General features: G+C 38.6%; 1 protein-coding gene across 2 annotated transcripts in view; it reads left to right on the top strand.

Annotated features, from left to right (window-relative positions):
* The window catches only part of znf462 (zinc finger protein 462), a 56,338-nt gene extending 45,329 nt beyond the window's left edge, over nt 1-11,009 (top strand). For both annotated transcript variants that reach the window (XM_082541570.1, XM_082541571.1), the window contains exons 10-13: nt 277-500; nt 4,059-4,407; nt 4,945-5,086; nt 6,626-11,009. In XM_082541570.1, coding sequence (XP_082397696.1) covers nt 277-500; nt 4,059-4,407; nt 4,945-5,086; nt 6,626-6,845 — 935 coding nt within the window. In that variant the 3' untranslated portion in view covers nt 6,846-11,009. The remainder of the gene's footprint in view (nt 1-276; nt 501-4,058; nt 4,408-4,944; nt 5,087-6,625) is intronic.
* The last annotated feature ends 1,320 nt before the right edge of the window (nt 11,010-12,329 follow it).

Raw genomic sequence — 12,329 nt, 5'->3', positions numbered from 1 at the left:
TGACAAGAATGTTTTTCATGTATTTTTATCACGAGGAATAAAGACACACCAGTAAAAGTAACGGTAACACAAGCGATACCAACGGTCTTTACATGTTATGTGGAGCGTTTTTCTGTAAATGAAAGCGTTTAAAGTGACAGATAACAAAAGCAAGCAAAGAAAGTGCGACTGCATTTATAGTGTTCGGGTACTTTTTATGATAGAAAGCTTTTACCATCCACTACCTGTATTTCCTCCTTACTTTCTCCCCGTCACTCTCTCCTCTCACTCCACCAGAGGAGCGCGTGGCTCCATTGGAGGTCAGCCGCTCCAAGCTGTCGCGTCACCTTCAGGGCCTGGTTTTCCGTTGTCACAAATGCACCTTCACATGCTCCAGTGACCAGGCCCTGCAGCTGCACCTGCAAAAGCACGCTGAGATCAAGCCCTACCAGTGCCAGCTCTGCTATTATGACACCAATAGACGGATCCAGCTAGAGGACCATCTACGCCTTGAGCACAAGGTCGGTTGGAGTTCACGTATAATGGTGTGGTGTTCAAGTAAATTCAAACTAGTAGTTCTGAATCGTGGTGTCGTTTGGCAGACGAGAGAGTCTTGCTTTTCACTGTAAGAGTGTCTTAATAAACATGTTTGTATTTAATTATTGCTCTTCTCACTTGGTGTAACGTGAGATGTTCATCACTGAAACACTGAATAGTCTTACTCGCTCTCAATGTGTAAAGACGGAAAATCTAGTATTATAAAAACATTACACACAAACACACATTCATTTTTTTAAATATTAGCATTACATTTAAAGAAATTAAGCATTTAAAAAACACATTAAGCATTTAAAATACAGATTGTTATTTGGCAAGAAAAGGAGTTTCACGTTAACGCACCAAAATCCAGTGGAAATGGTACTTACAGTACAATAAAGCAACAGATCAGGGGAACACTGTACAGTTGGCAGTTTTCTGGACCCCAGGCAGTGTTGCATAAAAGTACTGTACCTCCTAAAGGGAGGAAATGAGCAAAATACTGCATTGCTTTGTCTTTTTCTTTTTTCAAAGCACGAGTAATTTGTAAAACATTTACAAACGTACTTTTAAGTAACAAGAAGCACTCTCGAGAGCACAAACTACCACCAAGGCAGCTCGCTCAAGGCAGTATTTACTTTTAAGGGAGTACTGTTGTATTTTTTATATACTCATTCTGTTTTCTTTGTTCTTTTTAAATGTACGTTAAGACGTTTGTAGTGCAGTAAAAATCAGAAAAGGGCAACTTGACAGACGTTTACTTTGATTACACAAACACGTGTAGGAGTAGGTAATGGTAATAAGTATTGATTTGTAAATAACTGGGCATGAATAAATTGAGCTTATTACATAATATTATGCTACAGTATATATTTCTAACCAACTAGGCAGCTCCTTCTCTTTCTAAAAATGGTATCTATATATGTACCATATTTTAGGGTCATATTGAAAGAAAGGCGGAAATGTAAAATGAAATGCCAGTGTCATTGCCAATACATTGCCTTTGTTTGTAATGTTGCCAATACAAGTAAAGGCAATAAGCACAATTTTAAAAATAAAAAATGCATTTTATGAAAGTTTGACCTCGAGAAGAGGTCAGAGGTCAAGGTTACGTCATATTTAGAATCCCCATAGATCTTTACCTTTATGCCTATATTTGCACACAGGTTTAAATAGCTCTATATAGCATTGTTGACACGTTGTTAGCAAGTTGACCTTCAGATCAAGCCTTTGACCTTGAAGGAGAGGTCAGAGGTCAAATGTAACACAATGTTTTAAATCTTTATACAGTACTTTCTATACGTTGACAATACTCAGCACACTTGTAAGAATCAGAGTTTCTGAGTCGTAAAGCTTTTTCTGAGTTTTCAACCAATAATGAAGTTGACCTCGGTGTATGTAACCCAGATTTTAATGGATATTTAACATTCAGTTTTACCAGAATTTATTCAGAACTGTTGGAGCTACTGTATCGTGTTTACAGGCAGAATGACAGGAACGCAGGCAAGCGAATAACAAAATATAACCTCCTCGTCAGAGGTAAGAAGTAACAACCTCAAGGCTGTCAGTGAGCGCGGCCGTCAGACTAGATGTATACCTCCTTTTTTTTTTTTTTTTTCCCTCCCTCTGACTATGTAATGATAAATCACATTTAAATTGGAACAACAATAATCAGTCCCCATTAGCATATATTTGTGGTATTTGAAAAGTTGCACCGGGAATAAATAGGAAAGTCTTTACTGTTTACTTGAGTGTTGTAGGTTAACCTTATTAAGAGCAGGCAACTCACTGCTAAGCATTTTTTTTTATATAACTAATCAAATGACCAAAAAAAAAAAGAGCCACATTTTTCCAAATAGTAGCTCAGCATGGGGTAAAATTTGTAAAGAGGCTGCTCTGGGTTTGACATTAAAATCTGCTCATTTTAAGGTAGAAAAAAACTGCCTCAGTGATTCTGCTGACATTTGTTACGCCTGCGATTTTATTCATTTATTTTTACATGAAACCTTAGTTGGTCATAAACTAGAGGATTGGAGTGTCTGCAATTCGAATAAAAATATGTAGATGCTCTCATATTATCAATAGGCTCCATTTCAAAGTCTCCCTTTATCTATCAAGGTGTAACAAAACTAAAGAAGGGCAGTGCATTGATACATTGTGTAGGTGTCATATTGCTACAGTTTCAATATATTCTTACAAATCAGCCCAGGAGAGGAAAAAGAGTTCATCTGTTACTCTCTCTTAATAGGGATAAGATGATGAGATGATGTGCGATGGTAGGTGGAAAGAGCTTTAAAGGGCACCCTCTTAAGTTCTTTTTCAACCTTTACCTGAGATTTCACCCAGTGCTTGTTGGGATAAAGTCAAACCCAGCTTTTAGTTGAAAAACAATTTGCTTGCTTCAGAGCCATGATTTTCACATATAATTTATAATCATATCTCTTTGATTAAACCGTGCGATGCTCTTTTTATCAGACGCCTATAAATACTTTTTTGGGGTTGACGTTTGCGATAGTTTTATTTACAATGGAAGAGGTCAGTACGACCTTTTTTCCCCTGCCTCTTCACTGGTTGTTGTGTGTTTAACCTATATATAAAAAGTCAGTTTTGAGTTTTTCTATGAATTTATATGAATTCAGAGCTATTTCAGATCATCTTTGTTTTGTTTTTTCCTGTTTCAGATTAATGGTAGTTCTGAAAAACTTTCAGACTGTTAGAAGGAAGCATGACAGATCAGGTTTCTTCCTGGGTGAGGCAGCAGGCTAAAGCTTATTCATGCTAAAGGATGATGTGAGTTGAGGTTTGGAGGGTTGCTGTTCCGTGTCTTCAGGGAGTATGGGAGGAGGAAATTACTCAGAAAGTATGAGATAATAGGTGACAAGATGAATGAGATATTGGAACAAGTTTCCTTCCTTTGTTAAATGTTCTATTTTAGATTATCTGAGTTTGTCAACTAGAGATACAAAAATCTCCTTGCATAATTCTTGCGAATCAGACGGAACTTTGACTGAGAAGTAGAGCGTTCAGCAAAAGCTACAACTGTTTAAAAAAAGACAGGCGTTCACCTGCTAAGGTCTTACAAAAACCAGACATTTCAGTTGTTTGAGCACTTTGGTCTATAAATAACCACCAAAACTCACTTTGACTGATACCAGGAATTTCTGTGCTTGTGCTAAAAATATACCGCTTTCACCATGACTGTCGTATCCCATACAGGCAGGATGTGGACTTGTGTTACAGTGAATGAATATAGGTCAGAGAAACATAGCTGCTGGAGGAAAAATTGCATCAAAAACCAAATCCAAGCAGAAACAGTTAGCTTTGTGGTCTCAACCCAGATCTGGAATTTCTAACAGGTTTTCATTTTCCTGCTTAAAATCAAACAAACAAAGAAGGCCAAACATGCACATTCTGATGTTGTCAAAGCCTGGAAAGTTTCAACTCTGATTTTGGGGAGCAAGCAGGGGGAGCTCCTTGAAATAAACCCTGGCTGACGAACACCACACTAACCTGAAAAACACACATCTCCTGTGTCCGATTAGGTAATCCGCAACTTTGAACTGATGGGCCGGGTCAACCTGGACCAGCTGGACATGATAAAGGATCAAGGCAGCAGTGCTGAGGAGGAGGAGGAGGAGAGAGAAACTATGGAGATGGTGTCAGATGGAAAAGTGGCTCTGGAGGAGGAAGAGGAGGAAGCGGAGGAGGAGAATGACGATAATGATGTGGGAATGGAAATCATTGAGAACATGGTGGAGGGCCAGACAGAGATGGACGATGAAGAGATGGAGGAAAACGTCAAAGACGAAGACGATGAGGTGGAAGAAGTGGAGGATGAGGAGGACGAAGAGGAAGTCCAGGAAGTGGGGGAAGGGAAGCCTGCCCCTCAAGGTAACGTCATATCCAAAAAACTGTTATTTTACGACTGGCCTGTCAAATCCAAAACTCTATATTATGACTTTAAAAAACAAACAAACTAGACTATAAAAGCGGAATAGACTCTTTGACGAAGATTACTGGGGACCACAGTGCAAGGGATTATGTGAAGTATAGCTGACCTATGTTTGTGCTATACATTATCTCCTGTGTCGCTCTTTGATCTCAGTAAATATGCCCATAAGTAGGACATGCAACAATATTCTGGAAGTATGATTTATCTCAATTCCATAACATTTATCTCTTTGTCAATTATTCATGTTTATGTTCTTTATTTGTAGTCCAGCTTTCAGAAACCAGATTGTCATTCTGAGCTGATTTTCTTATTTTATCATTTTAGCTTCTATTTTGCTGTACTTAACTATATTGGTATGTCTGCAAAAAGTACATTAAGTATGGAAAAAAAATCTGATCAATCTGTAGGTATGGGGATGTGGAGGCTTGTTTTTAAACATGTGTGAATTTGCTGTATTCTGAAACTCTATTTCCCAGAAGTCCTTGCATCTCCCATCAGCAACAGCAGCAGCAACAGCTCTGGGCCAAGCAGTGCAGAGAAGCGTATTCCATGCGAGTTCTGCGGCCGCTGCTTCACAAACAGCCTCGAATGGGAACGACATGTCCTTCGACATGGCATGTAAGTCTATTTTTTTTTTCCTCTCTCTCTTCTTCGTAACTGTCTCTTTGTGTGTGAGCCTGCATACTTTCCCTACCCAGTCAGCTCTTCCAGCCTACTTTTAAATGCCCTCTGTGGCCCTTTTTAGCCATTTCTCTGCTGTCATTTATGTACAAAAAAAATCTGCATTCAGTTCAACTGATGAAAGGTTGTGCTGATACAAAACCTAAGGAAAAAGTTGACAAATCATTCGAGAGTTAAGATGTTTGTTGACATGGTTGACATGAATTGATGAAAATGAGGTTTTTCCATATTTTGTCTTTGGTGTGCAGCTGTGGAGAAACGTGACTTTGGTAAAGCACCAGGTGCATCCTTTTCAAAGATGTTTGCATTCAAGCGTTAATGTTACTTAAGGTCAACCCAAACCTGTCTCAGCAAATGGCTGCCTCTCCCTGTGTTCTGCTGGAGCTCTTCATCTTACATCTGTAGCTGCCCAGCAATTGCTTTGAATTGTTTTTGTTCTTGGAGAGCAGTTGCATGCGTTTGTGGAGACTGACTTTCGATTTCAAGGCAGTTGCACCGATGGGATGGGAGGCAACCTGTCTTGTTTGCAAATAATTGCCATCTAACTTATGAATGCAGAAATATTGCCTACAAATTGCAATCAATCTGAGTTCATCTGCACAGAATTCAACTCATGAACTGTTTGCCAATATTCATATACTGTATGACAAACGTTGCTTAGTACCTATTTCAGTCTGCAGTTAAATTGCTTTCTTGCAGCAACTATGTCACTATTTGTGAAGCTATATCTGAATTAAATCTGAGGATCTGGCTAAAGTCTGAATGTAACTAAATGCAAGAAGCCAATTCTGTTCATATAGAGTGTTTTCAGTGGGAGAAAATTTTCATTACTTATCCAAGTGACATCTTCAGTCTCAGTTGACTGCAAGTTTCTCCAAACTTACAAACAGTACTTTTGCATAACGACTGAAACCAGCACCACTGCTTAACACTGAGCCACAAGATCAGTTTCATGACCGTTCCCCAACTCTCTGTGAATCAGACACATGGTCATTGTTCAATGGTCATGACAATTTGTATAATAACTGATCAAAAACCAATCTCTGGCTCCAGATGAACAGAATCAACTTCCTAGGATTTCCTTACTGGAATCAAGACTCATTTGCAGAGGAATCTCTGAATTTTCTATTATCAAATCTGTCAAATCTATGGTGTTCTGGCTGGAGTCTGAATGTTTACCACCACCTAGATGCACTAAAATTGTTATAAATACAACAACTGACTGCAAGTGGTCACAAACGGGGGCCTTGTCTTTTGAGTCATTTCAAAGTTCCTTGCAAACAGTCGCAATAATTTTGGTTGTGCCACAGTCACAAACTACTGTTTTCCATAATATGACTGTAGTGTAACTGAGATATGTTACCACTTTTGCTGCTAGTGTCATTGTCGGTGCACACCACTTTGTTTAATTGCTGTATTTTTTGCAAACTCACACACTCATTGATGTTTTTCTGTGCATTGTTCCTCTGGCTTTAGGATGGTTAACAACAGTCGACTGGACACCAGCACCACTTCAGCAATAGAGGCCTCAGCTTCATCTTCCACCAGCTCCTCTGTGTTTGCAGACACAAGACTGGACCTGTCCAGCAACAGAAAAGAGGACGGGAACCCCACTGATCTATCTTTGGCAAGTCAAAGCCAGTATGTGGAAGACAAAGAAAAGCTTGACACCAAAAAGGATCAACAGTTCAGCTGAAGCGATTGTGGCCTCTTGAGATGCTGTGCTAGGAAGTGATAAGATTGGGTAGGATCAGCGCCGAGTAGTGGGATCAGTAAATAAGATGTCAAAGGAAACAAAAGGTCGAAACAAAAAAAAAAAGAGTTTTTATGAGTTGGTGCATTATTAGATTTTAGATGTTACATATATAAGTATTAGGTTGTGCTGCATAAAACGGCTAAGCTCTTTAAATGGGCGGTCCCCTAGGACAGATTTTAATATATTGGTAACCAATAGTGAACAGAACTCTTTATTGCTGACATTCTGGTCAAATCCACAGTAAAAGTTCCCACCTAGATAAACTCCACTATTTATAGAGAATGTTGTCCAAAACGAGAAACTAAATTTTAGCATTTTATTATTTGAAGCACCTTTCACACTCCTCCCCTGCTGATTCAACACAGTGGTACTGAAATTTTACCTAAAACAAAAAGGCGTGAAAGCATTTACAGCTGTGACCCACTGTAGACCAAGCTTTTCTTATATTTTATCAAAATTTCAGAGGTTTATTTTATTTTTTTTTTTTTAGTGAAGTGTGTGGAAGTATTTTTGGAGAAATAGTGGCACCTTATGTATTTGAGTAAAATCACAAATCTTGTTCTCTCCCTCTGCAAATTGCCCCAACGTTTGATCGGAATTGCTATAATTTTTGGTCCCTTTAGTATTATACTATGTATAAATCTTTGGCCTGTGGCACCCTTTGCATTTTACTTCTACTCCTTTTGTTTTTTTTGGGGTTTTTTTTTATTGTCCAGAAATTCACTGTGAAAATCATAGAAATAATGGGATCGGCTTTAATCTCCTGTAAGATATTATGTTGAGTGTAGTCCGGGTTTTCCTTTGCCCTCAGCAGATCCCACAACGCCTCTCCACAGCCAGCTGATTTATTGTTTTTTTGGTCCAATAATTTTAGAATATTAAATGAAACCGTGGAACATTTTACCTTCATACTTTGAAATTCTTCCGAGTTACAGCCTCCCCAAGTACACGATGGTTGCTATTGCCACTTTCTATTTCATATTCTAGCCTTTTTGAACCCCCATAACCTGTAAGGGACAGAAGGATCTTTACAGAAGAATAAAGTTATCATTATTACTTAAATTGATTTCCATAGCATGAAGGTAAAAAAGAAAAGCAATGTATAAGTACCACTCCATTTGTCATTCACCACGATTTTGCATTGCTTCATTGAATATACTGAAGTTATTATACCAAAAAAGGCTGATTGTGAGGTGGAAGTGACTTTAACATGGATTGACCTAGTGATTTGTTTAATGTGTCATGACCTTACCTGTGTCCGTTAAGGATTAGCCTGGATTGCAACTACCAGTTTTACGATCAATGGCAACTTTTCTGAGAGACAAAGATTACACTTGTCTTTTCAATGCAAAATGTGTAATCAGGTGTGCCTGAAATCCCGCTCTCTCCTCGTCCTTTGCGGAGGAGTAAGAGTCCACGCCTCCGCCGAGATCAGGAGGTTCTAACCGTATTGGAGTGGTCTGGTTCACTGGATTACACTGTGCACGGGGGATCGGACCACGCCAAGTGTCAACCCACCACAGCTGTGTTTCAAAACCAGTGCACAAGTGCCTTAAAATGCAGCTCCCCTTACGGCCGCTATATGGCTTTTGATTGCTTTAACAGTAATAAGGAAAACACCAAACGTCCCTCTAAAATTTCAAGTTAAAGTTGTGTGTTTTTCCGCAAGAATTTGCTCTATATGAATCTATTCCAATGTGTGCCTTATTGGCAATAATTAAGATCAGATCAGATCGAGTTAAATTTATCTTTATTGTAATTGCACAGAGCAAGTACCAGAAAAGTAAAATGTGATTTATCATGTAGCGCAAAGATATTGAGACTTTTAGCGTAACCAGATTACCAAAAAAAACCTATTCTAATCTAATCCGCCAGATATAGTTTTAGTCACTCAACTATATAGTGCATTTTATTTCTTTTGACCTCCCCGATCCACTGTAAGCACATGGGATTTAATTAGTTATGCTCACATTATTGAGAGTTCGATAAGGAGGATGGTGTGTATATAGAAGGAAAAGCTGCTTTTGATTATTTTTGAGTGTTTGTTTCATGTTTTCGCACCACAAATGATATCCCGGGCTAAACTGAGTATGTTTGCAGCCTTCTTTGTTTCTTTGAAAAATGTCTGGACCTTTCACTGTCACCTCTGTTGATTAGATTATGGAAAGGTTGCTCTACTGTATTTGTATGTGCTTGCGTTGAGCATTCAAACATAGGCTTTGAAATGTCTCTTCAGAAACACATGGCTGAGGCTAAGGGAATGGCCCTGTTTTGCTATAGTCTCCGGCCCAGTTTTAAAAAAATACAATGAAAAGACAAGTGTAACCTGAGCAGGAAGCTCTGAAAACATTTGTTTCTACGTGTATAGGAAAAATCTATAGGAAAAATATGAGACAATGTTAAAGATTCACTGTTTTTAAAGGTCTCAAATTCCCTGATCTTAAAGACCTCTGGAATTTTTTTTTTCTGTTTTGACGCACCTGTCATAGTCTGCATTTGTGTGCTTCTTGTTAGACAAAGCTGTTATATAATTGTTAATATTGACAAAAGGCAGAGATTGTATTTGTTGGAAGCTGCTGCTTGAATGCCCATAAGCCTTATGAGAAGTGAATAGCAATGAAGTCAAATTTGCATCCAACTCCAATAAGACCAGCAAGAACAATTAAACAGTCTGGAGAGGGAAAAAAAGAATGGCTAATAACTCCAATGTTAAGAGGAACACGTAATAAAGCAATGTGTTCTTGGTACCAAAATATTTACCACGCCTGATGTGTTTGCTGCTGGAATCGGCTTTCATAAGCATTGAACTGTTGATGGAAATGGCAAATCTGGGTTTGAACCATAGACTTGTTCTATGGGTTGAACTTGGACGAAGTACATGTTTGCAGCCATGTATAGACAACAAAACTACTCGTTAAGTGTTTTGAACTGTGGTGTTTCAGAAAGGATAACTTAACCCTTTTTTTTCTTTAAGTGTTGACTCTTTTTTTTTTTTTTTTTTAAAGGGAAAAAAATAAATCTAAAGATCATAGCTAACCCTTGGGGGGCTTTGAGTCCCCAATCGAACATTATTATCCTGTTGTGCAATGTCTGGTTCCAATGGAAATGCATCCCTATTTTGTATCGTAATGGGAATGAGCAGATAGGAAGCACAGTGTGGTTGTACAATAGTAAACATAAAGGAAATTAATGCAATTCTCTACTGATTGATGGCCAGGGCTTTTACTGTTGAGGAAGAGACAAGTAAAGAATAGTTTGCTTTGGGAGCATTTACCTAAACTGTTCTATTTCTGGGCTTGACCATCATCAACATCTGGATTCCAGTTCCTAGTGAGCCTCTTGACCTGCTCTAAGATTTAGCTTATTCTTGTCCAAGCCCAAATCTGACACACCATTATCTTCTGTCCATGGCAAGTAGGGGCACCAGCTCATGTTCTCCAAGTGTACCCTTCCATCGTCTACCCACTCAACAGTACCATAGGTGGCACTCTGAGAGTCGGACTCCCCGGTCCTTCTAATACCCTCAAACCAGTTGAGTTGGTGCTGAATCTCAAAGCCCTTTTTTTCTGTTTTACTGAACCAGCTTGTATCCTTTTTTTCTTGAAAGCAAAACTCTTTGAAAATAGTTGTTGTAGAAATAAGCTTTGTAAGGCAGCTTGTTACCCAGCTTGAAATCCCAGGGTTAAACCAGATGATAATCTGGGACAATGTGGGTGATGAAGCTGTCGACCCAAAATTGTTTGTTGTTCTGTGATCATTTTAATAGAGAAGGACTATGAATCCCTCACTGTGTGCAGTCTCTAGACTGTAATGTTCCCAGTTTACCCAAAGTTACGCCCCTGCTGACAACACACTGGATACTTGTATATATGTTTAGTTTGTTTCCAATGCATTTCTCCTTTCAGACTGTTGTCTCCATAGTTTGACACTAGAATCTCTCCTTCTTGCCTTTCCCCATATAAATCTGATTACCTGATGGTGGGTTGTGATGTTGCCTAGAATGATTGTTTACAATTTTATTCCATTTATCTCTGGATATTCTGTAAATATTGTAATTCATTGTCTTTTTTTAACTTGATAATAAAGTTATCAGATAACAGTTAATTGTTGGGTTTTTTCTATTTTTTCCAATTTTCCTTGCTTAGCACAAAGGTTTAGTTAAAATACAGAGCTGTGGAACTTGAACTAAAAACAACTTTATTAGTTTTGTACATTTGACTTGATATGTTTGATAATGTTTTTTGGAGCTATTTAAATCAGAGAATTGTGCTTTATTTATTAAAGTTTAAAGTAAGTATGCAAATGGACAATAGGGATTAAGTGAATCCAAAGGAACTACAAAGAAAATTTTGTTTCCCTAATACAGTCTCCTTCAACTATTTTGATTTAAAGGTGTTAAAGTGACTGAAGTGCAGACCTTCAGCTTTAATTCATGGGAAGGTTTTACGAAGGTTTTTCATTAACTGTTATTATCATTTATACAGTCCCCCATTTTCAGATGCTCAAAAGTAATTGGAAAAAACAAAAAGCTCCAAAAACAATCTGAATATTTATTACTTGGTTGAGAATCCTTTGCAGTCTAAGGATTCTCAACCTGCCTGAATTCTAGAACCTATGGACACCAAAATCCCTGAAGTTGCTGCTTGTATGTGGGACATCCTGCAATCGTTGTCTCCAGAAACTAAAAAGCTGCTCTGTTGGGTTGAGATCAGGTGACTGACTCAGCCATTGAAGAATATCCCATTTCTTTGCCTTGGGAAACTCTCGGGTTGCTTTTGCAGCTTGCCTTGGGTCATCCTTCACTTACACTGTGAAGTGTTGTCTGATCAGTTTTGCAGCATTCATTTGAACCTAGCAGAGCCTAGCCCTGTACACTTCAGAGTTCATCTTGCTGTTTCTATCAGCTTTCACATCATTAGTAAACACGAGTGACCCACTTTTGTTGGCTGCCAGAGTGCCTATGCCATAATATTGCCTCCAACATGTTTGACAGATAATGTAATATGCTTTGGATCATAAGCATTTCACTCTTCCTCCATACTTTTCCTCTTCCCATCATTCAAGGGCATGTCCATCTTGGTTTCATGAAGTCTTTTTAGTTAACCAAAGAAAGAATTCTGCGATCATCCCACTTCACTTGTCTCCTGTGCTTTTCCAGCCCTTTTTGGTGTTGCTGATCTAGCATTCTTTTCCTCCTTATTTTATTTTTTGCACAGGATTTATTGTAATAGGCTGCATGCTGCCATCAGCCCCGGCTGTGTGCTTAGGGATAATTAGCAAAACTTGGCACAACTACAGTACATGCTGCACTGAAATAGTGAAGATTGTTTAAAAAATGCAGTGGCTATGTCAGCATCATCACTGTGTGCATTTTAGCTTACACTGCGTGTTGGCTTTATCTGACGGTACCAGCCACCACCCAGA

The sequence above is a fragment of the Aulonocara stuartgranti genome (assembly GCF_965226115.1).
Source record: "Aulonocara stuartgranti genome assembly, chromosome: 7".
In the NCBI taxonomy this organism is placed as follows: Eukaryota; Metazoa; Chordata; class Actinopteri; order Cichliformes; family Cichlidae; genus Aulonocara; species Aulonocara stuartgranti.
Note: the sequence above shows the minus strand (reverse complement) of the source record. Positions and strands in the feature narration are given on the sequence as shown.